The 22087-nt window shown below is 36.1% G+C and overlaps 1 protein-coding gene across 2 annotated transcripts in view; it reads left to right on the plus strand.

Annotated features, from left to right (window-relative positions):
* The window catches only part of LOC129757985 (uncharacterized), a 186862-nt gene that overhangs the window by 124548 nt on the left and 40227 nt on the right, over nucleotides 1-22087 (plus strand). For both annotated transcript variants that reach the window (XM_055755404.1, XM_055755405.1), the window contains 2 exons: nucleotides 17838-17959; nucleotides 18105-18268. In XM_055755404.1, coding sequence (XP_055611379.1) covers nucleotides 17838-17959; nucleotides 18105-18268 — 286 coding nt within the window. The remainder of the gene's footprint in view (nucleotides 1-17837; nucleotides 17960-18104; nucleotides 18269-22087) is intronic.

The following is a 22087-nucleotide window of genomic DNA, read 5'->3' on the forward strand; positions in this document are numbered from 1 at the left end:
TTTTTTCTTGTTTCGCTCGAATGTAGTGGTCATGCATAATTTTGCTTGGAAACTCGAGTCTTTATGTCAGTAGTGCTTTTCCATTCATATCATCTTTGGTAAAGTACACTTTTCAGCGCCTTTTCGGCACATAGATTTGCTAAACAGGCATTGGATTTTTGCAACCTCTTCTATGGTTGTAGTTGTTGAGGTACTCATACAGTTTCTTTAGTTTGAGATTATTTTTCAACAAAATTCTTTAGATGATTGTTCCAGAATGAATCAATTGTTTCAACCCTTCGAATCCCACTTTAAGTAGCAGCAACCTCATCAAAAATATGTCATATCTGACATGATAAGTAGTTGTTAGCCAGAAAGTTGTCATAATTGATGGCTCATCATTTGACCCTGCCGCTTCAAAATATGCCCCTGTTGTTATGATGAACGTTGTTCATTTTCAACTGCCTATATAGGTGCAATCACCTTCAAGTCGTCGTCGTGTTTTGTTGTTGCCGCTGTTGTTACTTTAAAAAAAAGTAACTCCTACACTATGCATAAGGGCCGGCTGCGTATTTCGAACATCTTGAACCTTGAGATGATGATGATGATGAGATGCCGAATGCAACCGAGCATTGCCTTCATTGACTTTTTTTTTGCTTTACGCGAGCATGACTAAGCGCTGGCTTTCGTTTTGCCAGTTAGGAAAAGTAAAAATTGAGATGATAAAAGTTCTATTGGAATGATGAGGTTTTTTTAAAGTTGGTTGTATACAACTTGAAACGAATCGAGCCACTGAAGTTCGGTTCAAACATTCGGAAGTGTCCAATCAAAAGCTCTCAGTGGCTTATTTCAAATAACCCAATCCATTATGAGAAATCCGTAAATCCGTCCTCTAGCCGCCTATGCTGATGATGACGAAAACGACGACGACGCCTTGCAGCTGCCAGCAGCCAGCCCTGTCATGTTTAATAACCTTCAAACATTGAGCATAGCATACAGCAGGAGCAATCGATCCAATCGAACGGCCGATCGGTCCAATTAGCGCCACTCACTTACTGTGCCCTGGCCTCAGGCCTTAGCCGCTCTGCAGACCCCGGGACAACTCTAACGGACTCTAACGATGGACAACGACCATGTTGAGGCACTAGCAACAGCAGCAAAAAGAACCAACCTGGAAGAAACCCTTAATTAAGGTGAAAAGCGGATATGATACGCGGACGCACAACCAACTTGGTTGGCAGACTTTGAAGAGATGCGGATTGGTCTCGTATACTTATGTATATCTGCTGTACGAAAAAGGCGGACGCGGACTGAAGACTGCGGCGGCGCCGGCCTTTGGCGACGTTGTACCCAGCAGGCGAATTGCCGCCGCCCTCTGTCAGTTTAAAGATCCCATCACTTAGCTGCTGTCTTTCGCAGTTTACAGTTGGTTTTCACTTTTATTATCACTGAACCCAGGTCGGTGGGGAGGTCTGTAGAAGGTATCTGCCTCTTTTTATCTGTGAACCTTCCCCTGAGAGGTGCCACTCAAACCGCTCTAATGGCTATTTGTTTTTGCGCGAAATCCGCTTCGCGAACTTCCATCGCGAAAAAGGGTAGAACAACGCGATGCCGTCACATTATTGACAGGATTCGAGCTTTTATTGGCATTTGGAACAGTTAGCATTTATTGGACCGAAGATTTGGGTGGCTCATGTAAGAAGGCATCATCTTTAGGCAATCCTTATTTGGAGTTGGACAAAAACATCGTTTGAAAAATATTGCTTTCGTCGTTCAAGTTCTTTTCTATTGACACTAGCATTTGGTTAGGTGACACTTCTATAGTCTGTATTTTTTCTAGGAAGTACTTCGAACGAAACCTAGGTAGTAGGATTTTGAGGACTAAAATGACAAGTTTTAAAAAAAAAATGTCGTTTTTCTTGTTCTTCATACAACCCCACCCTAAACTTTTATGACATTTTTAAACTGCAATGTATACTTATGGTCATGCTTGTCCAACACCTCGCAAACAGAACAGAGCAGAGAACGAATTACACTTTTATCATTTCGGTTTCCGAGTGCACTGCTCAGCCGATTAACGTTCACTTATCTTTTTGCCGAGTGCGCCCGATTGCGGTTGCTCTGACGGTCGGGTGGACGTCGCTCGCTCTAAAGAAAAGAGAAGGAGCTGGCTAGAAAATTGTGCTCTAGCGACGCTGCTGTGTGGCTCAGTGTATCAAGCCAGAAAGATTTCACATTGCAGGAATGTTTTCTTCTAAAAGCCGTTATGCAGTGCGGAACAGTGCATCAGTTGAAGAGGTCCAATGTAGGTTTATGTATGAACTATTTTTGTACGTAGCCGGGCCGGGCACCTCCTGGTAAATTATTTGAAAAACATTATGAAAACCGGGTAAATAATCTGAAATTCTCCATTCCATAAACCGAGCAATATCCGGCCAAATCTGAGGAAATTCCAGACATTCATCTAGTGAAGAAAAACGACTTACTTTTTTTTTGTCGCAACACATCAGCAGTGTCAAATTTATGTTTAAAGCATACGAAGGAAAGTTTTGGTTTCATATTTGATGAAATAAACTTTCACAAATCCAATTTTTGACAAACAATTTTAAACTGAATTCGATTTTCTTGTTTCATTTTCCAAATAATGTGGATAAAATTGGGCAAAACCCAAGTAGTTTTTTCACAGTATCCGGGCATCCACAAATTGCTGTATACTTAGGTTAAGTACTTTTAATATCATACGTGGGAAGCATTAATTTACAAAAGCAGCAATTCGTAAGCAGTAACATTTACTAAAATTATCCAAAAATCTTTGCCTTTTAAACAAACCGTGAACATTCCACAAGAATCTGGGACAAATTTAAATAATAAAACTCCAAAACTTTCACAAATAGTAAAATTTAGGATTTATCTTCCTTAAACTCTACGCTTTTGATATTTATCGACCGAAGAAAGCTATCGCAGCTAATCATTTGTCCTGGTGCAGAACATCAATCTAGAGGAACTCGCTCAGGAATGAAAAGATAGGTGTTTTGGGCAAAGTGGTTAATTCGCATATTTTGATATAAAATTTAAAGGCGAGAGATTTAAAAATAGCGCGCCAGCGGCTTTGGCGTAGTGGTTAGAGTTCAAGTCATCTACGCCAAAGTTCATGAGATCGAATCCCGGTCATGGCATACATAGTACACTTTCTGTGGTCTGGTGGTTTTAGCATTTGTGAGATGCTAGCCATCATTACTTCGAAAGATGTGCGCTTAGAAAGAGGCGAACCAGCCCAAGGCTGAAAGTCTCTATAATAAGAAAGAAAAAAAAAATAGCGCGATAATAACAATAACTTTTAGTAGAGCATTTTTCAAGTATTTTTTTTTATTCAACCGTATCTCCTTGGGTTAAGATTGTAGAACTTTGATATGTTAAGCAAAGTTGTGTATTTTGTTGAGATAAATAACTTTGTAAAAGAAACTTAAACTCTAAAATGCTAAACAAGAAAGTTATGATTTATATCTCGCTATTGGTGAACTTCTAAACTTTATATTTCATATCAAAATATGCGCTTTATTATACAGAACAATGTTGTCGAAAACACCAGCATTCTATCTTAACAACCTTTTGCGTTATTAATTTAGTTCCGTTAGATTTAGTAAATTCTGACGCACTTCCAAACATCGATCCAGACGCAACCGATGAAGACAAACAGAGTTTTCTGTAAAGCTTCTCTTTCGCCCGAGTGCGAACGAATTTATCTGCACCGAGAACGCACTTCATCAGTTTGCTTGCTACTCTTGCCCACACTTGGGTGGACGCTTGGTCGCTCTGGAGGTAACGGAGCATTTTTTAATGATTCTCCGTTTGGGAAGAGCACAGCGAAAAAAATACACGCTCTCACTCTGAACGGGCAAATCTGAGGAGCGATGCCAAGCATGCTTATGGTATACAGCCTTGTTTGTACTGCTTAATATCCTCAAGGTCTTAGGTTGGGTGTGGTACTCCCAAATCAAATGGGTATATAAAAGCCATAAACAGACTCAAACATCCCAAGTATAACTAATTTTAAACACATAATGTCTAGCTTGTTGCATGAGCTTTTGATGAAGTGAAGTATCCGGAAAACACAGCTATAAACTGACATGTGAATAGTGAAATGCATTGAAAAACATAAACAAATTAGTAGTACGCACATGCAACACCTCAAACGTCACCTAGGAAGGCGTGTATAGTCAATCAAGCTAATAACTTTTTAATAGTTTCAACCCGGTACAAACCCGCTGGAAGATGATTTATCTTAAACTCAACTTCACTACCATCAAGCTGAGGTAAATACTAAGTGGATTAACACTTCTTGGTGGCTCATAGGAACCCACCTTTTTTTTTCAATTCATCTCAAAAGGGTTTTTGGAAAAAAAAATCGTAGCTTCACAAACTCCTTACGTTAAAAAAAAAAACGCTGGCGCCTCAGCGCCAATTATGAGGAAATGTTGCTCGAATGTAATTGCAGCCATTACGTGTACCCCCGAAAGACATTCTTCATCTCTAAGCTCATTGGATGGAGGGGTTGTTGTTTGTTGAGAATTCCGCGTACAAACCAGCCGATATTTCTATATCCGGTAGACAAAGCCAACACCGTTCGTGGAAGCATGATCATGGTCATCATCTCGCGTCGGCAGCGATGATGAGATTTTAATTAGCTTCGAATGGAAAAGGAGAGTGATTGCCCAACCGCAGCCCTCGCAGTTCCGAAGAATGAATCGCGAAGCATCACTGATTTTAATTGAACGAACGCTGCCCAGCGTTTCAACTGAAGGCGATGAATTCGTTTGCAGTACACAATGACAACAGGAATCAGAATGGTGAATGATAAACATAAGTTGTGACGTAGATTTGCTCGGAAACAGTGAATTAAACGATAAGTCGTGTGCTTTCTCTATTGATTATCGATGATTTATTCTTGGGTTTATCTATACATGAGATCCTGTTAGACGTCTCATACTTTTTTTGCGAACAACTGCTTGTTTTCGAAACCAAGTTCTCAAAAACACTGTTTCGAGAATTGTTTGCGGTAACATGTTAAAAAACTATTCAACTTTATCCGGGTTTGCCCGGATATTGAATACAAAATTTGGAAAAAGTCCCAATTTTTTTTTCATGCGTTCAAAACGAAATTTTTTGAGCAAGTTAAACAAAATCATGAAAGGTTTAGTGGAAGTCTAATATTCAATTTACAATCTGCTAATAAGTTTTCATGAAAAAAAAAAATTGTTGCAAGTTTTTTTTTTTACTTTTATTGAGTATATCCTGCGTTTTTACCGAATTTGCCCGGACATTGCCGGGATTTGTGATCGGCAATTTTGAAATCAAATGCCCGGATTTTAACGCATTTAAACACATTTTTAAGTTGTGATCCCAAATTAAGCTCAGAATCCCCGAAAAACGCTTCTCAAGGCCAGAAAACACATTTAAAAGTTGTGATCCCGAATTAAACTCAGAAAACGCATTTTAAAGTTGTGATCCCAAATTAAGCTAAAAATCCCCGAAAAACGCTTCTAAAGGCCAGAAAACCCATTTTAGAGTTTTGATCCTAAATTAAGCTCCGAATCCCCAAAAGACGCTTCTAAAGGCCAGAAAACGCATTTTAAAGTTGTGATCCCAAATTAAGCTCAAAATCCTCGAAAAACGCTTCTAAAGGCTAGAAAACGCATTTTAAAGTTGTGATCCCGAATTAAACTCAGAATCCCCGAAAACGCTTCTAAAGGCCAGAAAACGCATTTTAAAGTTGTGATCCCAAATTAAGCTCAGAATCCCCGAAAAACGCTTCTAAAGGCCAGAAAACGCATTTTAAAGCTGTGATCCCAAATTAAGCTCAGAATCCCCGAAAAACGCTTCTAAAGCTGAAACGAGCTGAAAATATCCTGAAAATCTTAAACTAGTAACATTTTTTGGAATTTTGACTATATGTTTATTTTTATTTTCGACTTTTTTCGGCGAATATAATATCTACAAAATTACTTGCCAGTTTGTCTAGACGTTTTCAGTTAGTTTTGTATCAAGTTCCACTGTAACCTTGCAGTTGCTTCCCACTACTTCTTCCACTTATTTTGCCGTAACAGAAAAACTGTTTAAAATACTTTCACAAACTTTCCTGACCTTACAGGAAACACATTGAACGCTAGCTTCTTATTTTGATAGTAAGTTTAATCCTGATTCAACATTCAGAATCTTAATTCTGGATTCTGATTTTGGATACTAATTTGAAAGTGCGTTCTAATACAGATCCTGATTCCGGAACTTAAAAATTGATCTTGGATCCTGACCTTGGTTCCTGATACTGGACTCTTATTTTGATTTCTGATTCGGACACTGATCCTGCTCGTGATCCTGGATCCAAATTCTAAATCATGACCCCAGATTCTAATCCTGATTCTGATCTCGGATCATGGATATTGATCTTGGATTGTAAATATAGAGCCTGATCTTATCTTGAATCTTGATAAAAAATTTAGGATCAGGATCTGGATGCAGGGTGGCCAGCAAACCGAAAAACCGAGAAAATCCCGGGAATTGAAAATGGAACCAAGAAAACCGGGAGTCTAGAATCAAAACCAGGAAATAAAATATGGATCGTTTTTGTTGCCATACATTAGAATAATTGAATTCTGTAGTTCATACACTTCATCTTAATGCTAAATCTTTCACAGAAGAGGGAAAAAATCCGGAAATTCTTAAACAATCGAGATTTTTGAGCTCAAAGTGTTAGCATTTCAGTTTGTATATAAAATATATTTAAACTGAAATGCTACCACTTTGAGCTCAAAAATCTCGATTTTTTAAGAAATCCCGGCTTTTTTCCCTCTTCTGTGAAAGATTTGGCCATGATGAAGTGAATAAATTACAGAATTCAATTATTTTATCTATCTTTATATTATCTATTTTCGCGTCGTAGAAAAATTTCTCAAGCATAAACTATTTCTTAGATAACGGATATTGTGCTGTGCATGGTAAAAAATGTCTTTAAAATGAAAAAAAATTTAAATCACATACATTATTTATAGTAGGTAATAGTTTGTACAAAAGTACACTTTCTATACGAATCTCAGAAAAAATAGACTAGAATATCTAGATGATTAAATAAATGTTTTTTTTTAATAATATTGAGACCTTTTAGATGTGATATGAATTCATACGCAGAAATCAAATAGTTTACATATTTTCGGCTTTTTTGGATTGTATTTATGAAAGGTTTATCAAAAATCACTTTTTATCATTACCTTATTTCCAAGTTTTCGTTCTATTTATACAAAACCTCAAGGAACTTATCTTAAATATATGCTTCAAATAAGGTTGCCAGAATATTTTCAGCTCGTATCCGAGCCGGATAAATCCTTACAATTTTTAATAAAAACTTGACAAAGTAACGACCAAAATCCAGGAAACATTCGGGCAGTTTTGTCAAAACCCTCGAATTACTCAACAAAAATCAAGAAAAAATAAATAAAAATAATTTAAATTTTTAACAGATTTTTTATCGTATTTGAGGATTCCAAAAAGCTTTCACGATATTTTTTTAAAAACTTGCTCAAAAAAATTCATTTCGGAGGCCATAAATAAAAAACTTTTAAAACATTATTTGTTTTTTTTTTTTGCCAAATAAAGTGAATAAATCCGGGCAACCGGGCCGGGCCGAACTGTTCCCAAATTTTGTATTAACTATTCAGGCGAACCCGGATAAAACCGAGCAATCTGACAATTTTAGTTTTTGAATATTGGTTTTTATAATTTTTAACCTTGGAAAGTCGGGATTTCATAATACCAGGAATTAAATATTGAGTAAAATGCGGGGAATAAAAAGTGGAAATTGAGTGTATCATGTTATTTGGTTCGTTGATGAATGCAAAACTAAGGTAGAACAAGAGTTTGTGTGTGATTCGGTCCTACATTTTGCGCTTTCATTGGTAATCACATTCTTCATTAGACATTTAAATTTAAAAAAGTTACAGATCAGAGGGGATTAGTTACAGAATCATATACATGAAGAATTTATCTGAATTCCAGAATACTGCACCTCAGGCTCCACACGCATTCTAAAAAAAATAAAAACAATTTTAAAATTATCTTTCACAATACCTTATTCAATATTCAAGGCGAGCATAGAAAATAAATAATTTCAAAATTCTTATGGAAAAAAAGATCCACTATAATCTGTCTTCAGATTTTCAGAGAAAAAATTTTCATTAGAATGTCAATCAGTAGCAATTAACACATTAACACGTTCGTCGCCACGCTCATTTTGGTAGTTCTACTAGCCGGGCCCAAATAAATTTTCAGAGAGAGAAAGCAAAGAGGGAGAACTCCCATATTTGAAACGTGGGGCGAAGCTGAGCGGTAAGCTCAAGTAAGAGAGCGTCACACGCTTTTTGATGTGACGGGGCCCCCCAGGAAATACACCCGTCACCCGAATATGGATGCCGTGGCGACGAACGTGTTAAGGACCGCGATGAAATCAAAGCCTTGAAAAGCCAAAATTCGATATCATATATCTCAAAAACCATTGGACCAAATTCTACAAATTTCGAATCTTTGAGATACGACAAGTATTGTGTTCAATTTTGAAGAGCACATTTTTTTTAAATTTATAATATCTGAGTAATGCTTCGTATCTCATATCTCTTATTTGGTTCGCAATGTGTTAACATCAAGCTTAAGTTTAGTATCAGAACTTAAATTTAAAATTCAAATTTATAATTAAGTTTTGATTTACAGATTAGTAATTCTACCCGGAACTATGAAAAGATGTACTAATTTAAATTTGAATTTTCAACTTGTAATTCATCTTGAAATGGCAACATAAAAAACAACATTTTACCAAATCCAAATCATAAAAATAGAACATTTTTCTTTATAGAAAATCGAAGTTTTCACTCTTACTTTTTTACAATCAATTTTTTAAAATTGTCTACTAAAAAAAAAATCTATCGAGAAAACCGCGAAAAAAAGGGAAATTGAAAATCTGTGTTTTTGTGAAAAAATACTCTGACTTTCTGTTATTTTGTATGTATGTATGTTGTCTGTTGGTAATCCACCATGGGTGCACGGATTCACCGCAGTTTCTGCCAAAGTATGATTTCACATGTATTCCTTAGATTATTAGGTTCGACAAATCTCCAATGCAGCGCGCTACCATACCCGGACCCCATGGCTTCGTATGAACTGTTATGTGGTGAATGTATTGCGTGTGTTGATGTAGGTATATTTTGGAAGAACGAATCAATCAGGTGGGCTAGTTTACTTACAGGTATTCCGGCATCCGTGTATATACCTGGCCAGCTTGCAACTGATTGAACATTCCAATTATATAGTCAGTTATATAATGAAACACATCTTACCTGTCGGCCCCCGCTTATGGGATTCGAACCCAAAAGTTTTTCTTGCCGATACCGGGAATCGAACCCAGTACGCCTGGCGTACCAATACCAGACTCGCGCCAGCCTATCCACTAGACCACATCGGCGCTCATGATATTCTGACTTTCTGTTATTTTCTCCAAAAATTCTCCATGATGCTTTTTCCATGAATTTCCTTGGAAAGTCACGACAAATACGGCTTTTTCAAACATTTTAGTTTAGAAAATTCACTCAAAATTTCTTTATAATTTTTCAATTAAAAATTAGAAATCCAAAATTTATAAAAACATAGAAATTATTATTTTGGGGAAACGTAAAAAAAAACTGTGAATTCTGTGAATATTTAAAAAATTCTGTGTTCTGTGACACAGATTCTGTGATGAAAATTTGCTTACAATTCTGGGCGATAAAAGATTTTTCTGTGATTTCAGCAACCTTGCTGATGACTGGTCCTGATAATTATCATCAATTAATCTCTGATTTTGATCCTAATCCCGAATCCTGTATTCAGATCCTGATTTTAATTTGTATCCTAATTTCGGAAGTTGATCCGAACATAATCTCTGATCCGGATTCGATCGTTATCGGAATGCTGGATCCCCTTATCTTTAAACAGGATCCTGATACAATACTTGTACACATATGATGAACTTGATCTCAATCCTAATCCCATTCCATATCATGGTTCTCATAATCTGCATACTAGACTCAGATCCTGATTTTTGCTTCTCTTTCTGGATCCTGATTCTGAATACTTTATCTTGATCGGTTTCCTTTTTCTTGATACTGGAATAGCACGGACAAAGGTTGCCGAAATCTCAGAAAAATCTATAATTTCACAGAATCACAGGAAACATAATTTTGGAAATAAAGTTATAAATGTTATGTCAACATAAATTTTGGATTTCTTACTTTGTTTTGGCAAGTCATGCTAAGATTGCTAATGTTAATTGTTTTTTCTTAAGTGAAATGTAAAAAAGCCACATTTCTTCATGAGCTTCCAAAGAATTGATTGCTTTTCTCATCACAGAAAACCATCACAAAATTTCTGGGTAAAATCACAGAAAATCAGAATTTTTAATCGCAAATACACAGAATTATGTTCGGCAACCCTGGCAAGGACTCTGATCCCGAAATTTGTCACTGATTTCAGTATCTGATTCCAGATTCTGAACTTTTTTAATTCAGATTCTTTGTACTGATCTTGATCTCGGTTCTTGAATTTTATCCCGCATTCTGCTCTCGGTGCCTACCGATTCGTCTTCCTGAACAATGATCCCGGATTCGGATTGGATCTGGGATTCTGACCTCGATTACTAATGCTGGTCCCGATCATGTTCTCGAATCTAATCCCTACCCTAATCATAGATCATAAGCCTGGTTTTGATCTTGGAGCCTGAATTTGGGTCCTAATTGAAAAGTATCAGGACCAGGATTATGATAACTTTAAAAAAACACTAACACTGGGTGACAGCCAAAAAATAGTCTGGGGTTTCTCAGCTGATTTGGACTAATTTTTGTATCAGGTCAACTTTTTAAGATACAGCCATATGGCTATATACGCTTCAATATGCTAGTAATAGGGGTTTTGACCTGATTGAACAAAACCATGGTCATTTTCGGACTCAGGGCGTCAATATTAGTCTAATTCAATTGGAAAACCCTGGACTATTTTCAAAAAGTCTTTTTTTGTTACTCAGTGTAATCAAAATCCAAATATCACGGAGGCGCTTCGATATTTTTAAGTGATGTGATGACAAAAAATATTTTAAAGATTAAAAGAAATTCGTTCATGGTATATTTATAACGATATTTTAATGTATGCGTGAGGTATCGAACAAAGTATGCAAAAAATTGCAAAAATCAAATTTATTTATTTTTTTTTGAAAATAAAAGTAGTTTTCCGCTGTTATTTCTATAGATTTGCAAATTCTAACAACTTTTTTTTTAATATCAATCAATCACAAGATCTTCCTGTACCCAATTTACAAGGTTTGGAAGAAATTTGCAAAATCGTATTGAAATGAATTAAGAATTTCAAAAATTATTTTTCAACTTTGATGGGCCATAACTGCTATTCCTATTATAAAAATAACTTTTCAAGCTTTTTCAAAAAAAAATGTCTCAAAATCTTCAAACTCAAAATCAAAGCTTTGATCTTTCCCGTGTTTCGATTGAGCTCAAATTTTGCTGTTGATCTTCTGATATACCAATAATCAATTTAACCTTCGACACGGAAAATTTTCCGACTGTCACGGCGTCGGCTGTTCTGGGTAGGCCAATGAATGTTTGATTTTTGAGTGCTGTTAAGGTCTCGTACATCGTAGATGGTACTTGTAATCCCTCTCATATGATACGATATGATATCCCATTAAATTGAAATATTTATCCATGAACCTACAAGAAGTAGTTGTAGGCTTCACGAAAAAAATGTCAAATTCGAATCGAAAAAAAAAACTTATCAGAACCCCGTGTACAACTAAGAGGGCAACAAAACTGAAGTTGAAAAAATTAACGTCTCGCATTCATCCAGACAAGCTCAATCAACGCGCATGTCAGAACAAATTAGCAGCAATTAATCGACGGGATCATCGCCGCCCATCTAAATAATTAGTCACGTTGCATGGGAATCGATCTCGGGCTCCTCGAGCAAAAACTTTCCACTTCTGGCCACGTTCGCCTAAAAGCGTTTCACGAAAATTTATTATCACCCGAGAAAAACTACATATCGGTAAGTGCACTATAAATAATAATAAGACTGTAATTAGCTGAGGGTGCTGAGTTACAGAACATCGATAAGCTTTATTTATGTAACGAAATCGTACCAGAAAGGTCTCACACATGGCAATACTACTAACTGATTGATAGCCGACATGTTCGCACATGAGGATGTTTTAAATAAATGCGCAATAACAGTAGGATAAACATATTTATCTCAATTACTGCTGTTGAAAACAGCCTAAAGCGTTTGTTAGAAAGATGAATCATAATAATAAAATATTATTACCTGAGATAGTTAATGGTGTTAAAATATCTTCACAAAATACAGGAATTGAAATTTTGTGGAATTTCTTAGACCATTTCTTGACAACATTATGTCAAATTAATGAATTGTAAAAATTCTTCAACACATTGTTGCCGCTAGGATCATTTGCAATTCAAATTATTCCCTGTTGGAAGAGTGGTGTTGAGGGAACCCATCAATTAAAATCATCCTCTCTGAATGAAGATTGTCGATTCCATCCCATTAGTAAATGTTAACCAATTCACTCAAATGGTGACGATATAGATACCTATATTTTTATGTTTCTAATCTTCTAGGAATGATACACATTTCAAAATTTTAATTAAGGCGAGCTATTCAAAAAACGGTTTTATTGCTCGCGCCACCATCGAAGATCGAATGAGCCTCATACTGGTTTAACCAGTGGGATATAATATAGATTCCAAACCTAATTAACACCTGGTTTGGACATCAGAACAGTAGCTCGCTCTGGGTGGCAAATCGTTCTGGTTTACGATGTTTTAATTGATCGATGGATTCAATAAAAATAATCAACCGAACTCGTGCTGTCGCGTTGCAGAAATCTGTAAAACGTCATCCCATAAACAACGAATTGTTCGGTTTTTTTTTCTGCTGCAAAGGGCACCCTCCCTGATGAAATCGATCTTTGTCTACCTATAGGTTAATATGTGGTGAATGAATTGTAATTATTGTGGGAGAATGAGTCAATCCGCACGGGATCATTCACATGTCATCCGGCAACACAACAATACGTTGCAGCAACAGCAGCACGATGCATCTCTGCTGCCCAGTAGTAAAATTGTTTAAAAGGAGATGATTAAAATTGCTTGCTGCGAATGCTGCTACCGTATTTTGCTGACGTTTGGTTATAAAATTTAAAGTTAATCAATTACGAAACTTCTTGGGTGGTTTGTTTATTTAGATTGTGCAAATGAATATTTCGTTTTTATTTTAGTTTTGAAGCTAACAACTGCATATGACAGCATCGAGTGTTTTTGTACAATATTACAAACTTCAATTCGCTTGTCCGGCTTATGAGTTCAAAAGAAGGTATCATGACAAATTTCTATACAGATGTATTGGTTGTTTTAATAACTTGAACAATCTTTTATGAACGGACAAGATCCATTTTAACCCTTTGGGTATAAGAATACATGCGGTCCTAATTGACTACCTTGCGGAGAACTTCAAGCCTTGAAGATTCAACACTAACAGGTATCTCTTTTGAATAGATTCTCCATTTTTTACCCTTTGAATCAAAATCGAAATTTTCTTGGTGGACTTTTAACTTTTAAGGTTTTCTTACAACTTTTTTGTTCATCCTCAAAACTATACAATTCAAATCAATACGGATATTAGCTTTTTTCAAATCATCAATCTATTCGTTAAATGAAAACTTCTTCAAAGCAGTTTTCCGAACAACTTTTAGATCAACACATTGCATTCATTCCTCTGCAATTCTCTTATATCACCCTCATCATCAGCATCCGCTTGCTAGAGATACCAACTCACTTCGTTCCTCCGCAAAACGACTCCCAAAGACTCGGTTAGACTTTATAGACCCTCATAAGAGCCCAATTAGACCCACTTAGACGATTGCGATTGTGGGTCGGTTGATGTCTATTTCTGCTGCTAACTGACTGGCTGCCATGCCAGTCGACTGATATGACGGTTTCATTTCTTAAAACATGCTGAAAACTGACGTCACTCTTCCTCGGCCGATAGAAATTTCCTAGTCACGAATGTTGTTGAGGAGAAAAAATTCATCCATCATGAATCGCCGGCGACGCGTCTTCGACGTGCGGATACATAAATAAATAGGCATCTTTAAGCCGGGGGCGGTTTTTCTTTCTTCTTGGAAAACAAAATGGAAATGACGGTCGGTGGCATCAATTATTAATTTCAGATCAATAGACCGATTCAGTGATGTGTGAGGAACTGACAAAACATAAATTTCTTGAGATTAGTGCGTTAGATGCCTTTTAGGGGCGTTCGAAATATTTTGCTTCAGTCTAATGATTGGCACCTGTATAAAGTTTTGCCCCCATTCTTACGCGAGTTCTAGTGTCTTATCGTTACCCTTATTTCTGCACTAGCGCACAGCAACAGATAGCGCCGTTAGAATCGAACTAAATTTTTATTCTATTTATTTTATGGTTTTTACACGGCATTCTTAGCACGAACTTTTTTTTCTGTTGCAAGAACGAGTCTTCTCGCAGGTGACTCAATCGATTTGCGAAAATAACTTAAAGTGTGTGAAACCAGAAGACAGAAGCTGAACATCAAAAGTTTCTTTTTTTAATTACCAGTATCGTTGAAGATGAACCAATGTTTCTCAAAGATAGCAAAATATCCCAAGGAAAAAAAATTAGGTCACAGCTTCTAAGCTCTAGAACTTATCAACGGATTATTAATATCAAAGGAAGCATTTAAGTGCCTCATTTATTTTGTAGAGGAAAAGGAACGAAAGTTGTTTTATCAACCAAATACTATTTCGTCTTCAAGGCAGAGAAAATCCAATGAAAGGTTTCAGGCTATTCTTAAGTCTTCGGCAGATTCGGGTTCATTTTTTTCGAAGAAATTTGTTTTCTTTTTGTTTCAATTTCAAAAATTAACATCATTATTTCATTAACTGATTTAAAAAAACGCTTGAATATAGTTCACACTTTCAACATCCAGAAGCACGACTCGAAACAAAACATCTAAAATTAATGCTTAACATTATGCTTATCGACTCTCGTATACTTCTTTAATGTTCGTAGGAGTCAAAAAGAGTTATTTAAAGCTTAAACTAGATAAATATTTGAAAACTGCTGCTTTATTTGTTTTGAAATGATGCCAGTTTCGGTAAATACGCTGGACTGAAGAAGCGCAAATTTGAAAGGCTGCTACTTTGTTTGTTTTGAAATGATTCCAGTTCCGGTAAATAAGCCGGACTTAAGAAACACAGATTTGAATGGCTGCTGCTTTGTTTGTTTTAAAATGATTCCAGTTCCGGTAATTAAGACGAACGGAAGAAGCGCAGATTTGAAAATTTGCTGCTTTGTTTGTTTTGAAATGATTCCAGTTCCGGTAAATAAGCCGGACTGAGGAAGCGCAGGTTTGCAAGGCTGTTGCTTTGTTTGTTTCGAAATGATTCCAGTTCCGGTAAATAAGCCGGACTGAAGAAGTACAGATTTGAATGGCTGCTGCTTTGTTTGTTTTGAAAAGGTGTCAGTTTTGAGACAGTAGGACATACTGATTGAGCGCAGATTTGAAAGGCTGCTGCTTTGTTTGATTTGAAATGATATCAGTTCCGGTAAATAAGAAGGACTGAATAAGCGCAGATTTGCAAGGCTGCTGCTTTGTTTGTTTTGAAATGATTCCAGTTCCGGTAAATAAGACGGACAGAAGAAGCGCAGATTGGAATGGAGCTGCTTTGTTTGTTTTCAAATGATTCCAGTTCCGGTAAATAAGCCGGACTTAAGAAACACAGATTTGAATGGCTGCTATTTTGTTTGTTTTGAAATGATTCCAGTTCCGGTAAATAAGCCGAACTGGAGAAGCGCAGATTTGAAAAGGCTGCTCCTTTGTTGGTTTAGAAAAAATTGCCAGTTCCGGTAAATAAGAAGAAGTACAGATTTGAATGGCTGCTGCTTTGTTTGTTTTGAAAAGATGTCAGTTTCGAGACAATAGGACATACTGAATGAGCGCAGATTTGAAAGGCTACTGCTTTGTTTGTTTTGAAAAGATGCCAGAAGCGTAGATTTGAAAGGACCTGCTTTTTTTGTTTAAAAATCTTCCAATTCCGGTAAATAAGACGGACAGAAGAAGCGCAAACCTGAAAGGGTACTGCTTTGTTTGTTTTGAAATGATTTCAGTTCCGGTAAATAAGACGTACGGAAAAAGCGCAGATTTGCAAGGCTGCTGCTTTGTTTGTTTTGAAATGATTCCAGTTCCGGTAAATAAGATGTACAGAAGAAGCGCAGATGGATTGAGCTGCTTTGTTTGTTTTAAAATGATTCCAGTTCCGGTGAATAAGATGGATAGAAGAAGCGCAGGTTTGAAAGGCTGCTGCTATGTTTGTTTTGAAATGATTCTAGTTCCGGTAAATAAGACGGACAAAAGAAGTGCAGATTTGAAAGGCTGTTACTTTGATTGTTTTAAAGCTATTCCAGTTCCGGTGAATAAGACGGACAAAATAAGCGCAGATTTGAATGGAGCTTCTTTGTTTGTTTAAAAATGATTCCAGTTCCGGTAAATATGACGGACAGAAGAAGCGCCGATTTGAAAAGGCTGCTGCTTTGTTTGTTTTGAAATGGTTCTAGTTCCGGTGAATAATCTGGACAGAAGTAGCGTTGATTTGAAAGGCTGCTGCTTTGTTTCGATAAATACGACGGACAGTAAAAGCGCAGATTAGAAAGGCTGCTGCTTTGTATGTTTTGAAAGAATGCCAGTTCCGGTAAATAAGCCGGACTGACTTGACAAATTTGGAAAAATTTGAAAAGTTGCTGCTTTGTTTGTTTTGAATTGATGCCAGTTCCGGTAAATAAGCCGGACACTAGAAGCGCAGATTTGCGAGGCTGCTGCTTTGTTTGTTTTGAAATGATTCCAGTTCCGGTAAATAAGCCGGACAGAAGAAGCGTATATTTGAAAGGCTATTGCTTTGTTTGTTTTGAATTGATGCCACGGTAAATAACCCGGACTGAAGAAGCGCAAATTTGCAAGGCTGCTGTTTTGTTTGTTTTGAAATGTTTTCAGTTCCGGTAAATAAGAAGCGCATATTCACTGACTGAAGAAGCGCATATTCAAAAAGCTGCTGCTTTGTTTGTTTTGGAAGGATGCCAGTTCCGGTAAATAAGCCAGACTTGCTGTCGCTTTTTGTTGAAACGATACCAGTTCCTGTAAATAAGACGGACTGAAGAAGCGCCGATTTGAAAAGGCTGCTGCTTTGTTTGTTTTGAAATGATGCCAGTTCCGGTTAATAAACCGGATTGAAGAAGCGCAGATTTAAAAGGCTGCTGCTTTATTTGTTTTGAAATGATGCCAGTTCCTGTAAATAAGAAAGCCTGAAGAAGCGCTGATTTGAGAGGCTGCTGCTTTGTGAGTTTGAAAATGATTCCAGTTCCGGTGAATAAGACGGAATGAAGAAGGGGAGTTATTTTACTTCCGAGAAAGAATACAGCCATTGAAAAACTTTGAATTGAACAATTTGAATTTTAAAAGAAAGTTCAAATGAAGTATATAAAGAATAAAGAAAACCAAATTGATAAATTGTGTTGTTTTTATATCACGCATTATAATTTTTAATACAATATCGTAAAAACATGAACCTTTATAGCGAAATTGAACACTGAGAAAATCTCTTTTAACAATTTTACAATCAATCACTGCTGGTATAAAATAAATATGGACTTATGAACTAATTTCTTCATTTTTCCCTTTTTATTCCTTTGCAGATGGTACTTCCGGAAGATCAAAAGAATAGAGGCAGAGAAAAAGCTGCTACTACCAGAGAACGAGCACGGGGCATTCTTAATTCGTGATTCCGAGAGCCGCCACAACGACTACTCCCTATCAGGTAAATAAACAAACAAACGGTTGTTCTCGGTTGATTTACTTAAAGTTTCTCGAAGGAAGCTGTCAAAGCACCCAAAAGTCGTTCATGATTTGAGATCAGAAAAAATCTTAAAATACACCTATTTTCTAAATCTTCTCCTCTGCAGTACGCGACGGAGACACCGTCAAGCACTACAGAATCAGACAACTGGACGAGGGTGGCTTCTTCATCGCCAGGCGAACCACATTCCGAACCCTGCAGGAACTGGTCGAGCACTACAGCAATGATTCCGATGGGCTGTGCGTCAATCTCTGCAAACCATGCGTTCAGGTGAGTTGCGAACTAGGAGGACGTTTTTTTTCTCATTCATTTCGGGGTCTCATCTCAGCAAATTCGTACTCAGTTGTTGCGTCTCATCGCAAACATTTGCGATTCAAAACAGACCACAGTCTCTTGAGTTAGAAAAAAAAAACCCGATTTAATACACTTAACAGTGGATTGGAGCCTTTCTAACAGAGTTTAAATTATATTTGGAAATATATAAAATAATATAGAATATACATGATAGATTCCTTCCCTCTGAATCATATAAGTATGATTTCAGATATTCAAACACGAAAAATTCCAATCTCAATATAAAAAAATGATGCCTGATACGTTTTTTTGGGGAAAAGCGAACTGGTATGTAAGGAGCTCATTTTATGTATGGAAAGAATGGTATTTAAACAGTAGAATTTCCAAGATTTATAACACGCTGAAATGGTGCCGTGGTAGCAACCAGAACTTTCACGTTGCTGGTCACGGTTCGAATCTTACTGTTTTTTTATGCTTTTTTTTTACTGAATAAGTAAAACCAACTACAATATTGATGGATAGCCGTGACGCGTGCCCTAGCATGATACCTTTTTTAGAGCTCAACCATGCATAGAGGAAAAATTCCCACAAAAGGAGGGGAAAGTAATATGACTATTAAATGATTAATCTCATTCTGTAAACTAAATCTGAAATCTTATTCTGATTCTAAAGTTTGAATTTTGAGTTACAACACTTAGTCTAATATTTGAATATAAGTTCCAATTTCAAATTCCAGGTTGATCTTTAATCCAAATTCTTAATCAGAATTCTAAATCTGAATTCTCAATCTGAATTCTGAATCTGAACTCTGAATTTGAATTCTAAATCTGTATTCTGAATCTGAATTCTGAATCTGAATTCTGAATCTGAATTCTGAATCTGAATTCTGAATCTGAATTCTGAATCTGAGTTCTGAATCTGAATTCTGAATCTGAATTCTGAATCTGAATTCTGAATTCTGAATCTGAATTCTGAATCTTAATTCTGAATCTGAATTCTGAATCTGAATTCTGAATCTGAATTCTGAATCTGAATTCTGAATCTGAATTCTGAATCTGAATTCTGAATCTAAATTCTGAATCTGAATTCTGAATCTGAATTCTGAATCTGAATTCTGAATCTGAATTCTGAATCTGAATTCTGAATCTGAATTCTGAATCTGAATTCTGAATCTGAATTCTGAATCTGAATTCTGAATCTGAATTCTGAATCTGAATTCTGAATCGGAATTCTGAATCTGAATTCTGAATCTGAATTCTGAATATGAATTCTGAATCTGAATTCTGGATCTGAATTCTGAATCTGAATTCTGAATCTGAATTCTGAATCTGAATTCTGAATCTGAATTCTGAATCTGAATTCTGAATCTGAATTCTGAATCTGAATTCTGAATCTGAATTCTGAATCTGAATTCTGAATCTGAATTCTGAATCTGAATTCTGAATCTGAATTCTGAATCTGAATTCTTAATCTTGTAAATCTCATTTTGATTGTTTTGCATCACACGGTTTTCAACATTGAAATTTCTTTCATCCAAATTTTTTTTTATGATTTCGGATTTTACAACTTTTAATAGTATGGTTTTACCCCTAAAAGTATGCAGCAAACTTAATTTCAGAAAAATTGTGAAAAAAAGTTTTCACAAAACAAAATCGTGTTTTCATGCGTAATGATCTTTAAGTCATCGCAAATTTATCAAAAACTGTGCAAATTGGTATTCTTGGAGAAACAATTCCAGAATTGAAAATTGATAAAGTGAGGAGAAATTTTACGGATGATGAAAAGAGCGAAAGAACATTTTTGCAAGGAAAATTTATTAACGTACACCATACTTTACCTCGCAACATCCAGCTTCATCAATTTTTAATTCTGATATTCTTTCTCCATGAATCTAAATTTTTCACCGATATGCCGAAAATAAATTTACAAAAATTCTGAATCTGAATTCTGAATCTGAATTCTGATTCTGAATTCTGAATCTGAATTCTGAATCTGAATTCTGAATCTGAATTCTGATTCTGAATTCTGAATCTGAATTCTGAATCTGAATTCTGAATCTGAATTCTGAATCTGAATTCTGAATCTGAATTCTGAATCTGAATTCTGAATCTGAATTCTGAATCTGAATTCTGAATCTGAATTCTGAATCTGAATTCTGAATCTGAATTCTGAATCTGAATTCTGAATCTGAATTCTGAATCTGAATCTGAATTCTGAATCTGAATTCTGAATCTGAATTCTGAATCTGAATTCTGAATCTGAATTCTGAATCTGAATTCTGAATCTGAATTCTGAATCTGAATTCTGAATCTGAATTCTGAATCTGAATTCTGAATCTGAATTCTGAATCTGAATTCTGAATCTGAATTCTGAATCTGAATTCTGAATCTGAATTCTGAATCTGAATTCTGAATCTGAATTCTGAATCTGAATTCTGAATCTGAATTCTGAATCTGAATTCTGAATCTGAATTCTGAATCTGAATTCTGAATCTGAATTCTGAATCTGAATTCTGAATCTGAATTCTTAATCTGAATTCTGAATCTGAATTCTGAATCTAAATTCTGAATCTGAATATGAGTTCTGAATCTGAATTTTGAATTCTGAATTTTGAATCCTGAATTCTGATTCCTAAACCTGTATCCTGAATTTGAAAACTGAATCTGAATTCTGCATCTGAAATTGAATCTAAATTATGTATGAGTATGTAGAAATGAAAAAAAAAACATAAATTCATTCTTCAACACGAGTAAAAAAAACGAGGGTCATAAGATCTTCATATAAATTCCCCCCCAACGCAGTTTCCTGTACGGCTCTGCATTTTGTTGACACCCGGCATGGCTTTAGACACTATAATTTCATAAATGAAATTATAATGTCTATAGGCATGGCGGACTCTGAAGGAAACGCCCATCCGCCATTTGCTGCATTGAAAAGCAAGAAGTGTAAGATATAAACACTGTTGCCGTATTTGCCCCAGCAGACTGAGAAACTGCCCAGACCACGGTGCGTCTTAGTAATGCCTTTTACCTATTTGAGTTTGAGCCGCTTTCAATCAAGCGTGCCGATGGTTTATTGGATAGCGCTTGCAACTTGGGATCTGAAGGGTTTTGGTTCAATTCTCGAGTTAATAAAAATATTATTTTTTTATTTTGATTATCTTCAATTTATAAATGATTGCTGGTGCTGCTGCTTCGAGGCGCCACTAGCAACTTTTTTTTATGCCATAATAAGTATGATATGTATTTGGTAAAGAAAACGGTTTCAACTATTTTGTTTTTTTCCCGTTTTTGAAAGGGTTGTGTAGAAAAAAAAATGCATTCTTTTGAGACTAAAATCATTTTAATTGTGCAGCCCAGTTTCGCAAAAACGTTCTAGACATTTTTAAAATGGCACATACAAATCCACGGACATCAACAGAACTCGTCGAGCTGAGTCGATAGGTACCTATAAAGGTATGTCTAAGACCCATAATTAATGATCTCTCAAATCGACCGATAACCAAACCTTTCTGTTAGAAAGGCAAAACCGTTCTGTTGTCTGGTAATCTTGCCTCCTCGAAGAAGTCAAGCCCAAAACAGGTTGCCGGCGCTGCTGTTTTCGGTCGCTTGTTTTGGGCATTGCCACACCTCCTGCTGGTGGTGTGCCCACAATTGAATGACTTTGCAGTCAGGAAACCGCAACTAGTTTATACTTGTAGAGTGAGAAAAAATGCTTATCCGGTTGTTTTGTTATTCAAATAAAAAAAAAACAGACATAACTGATCTCTCCTAAGCCGATGCGTCGGTTTATGGT

The sequence above is a fragment of the Uranotaenia lowii genome, chromosome 3, assembly GCF_029784155.1.
Source record: "Uranotaenia lowii strain MFRU-FL chromosome 3, ASM2978415v1, whole genome shotgun sequence".
Lineage (NCBI taxonomy): Eukaryota > Metazoa > Arthropoda > Insecta > Diptera > Culicidae > Uranotaenia > Uranotaenia lowii.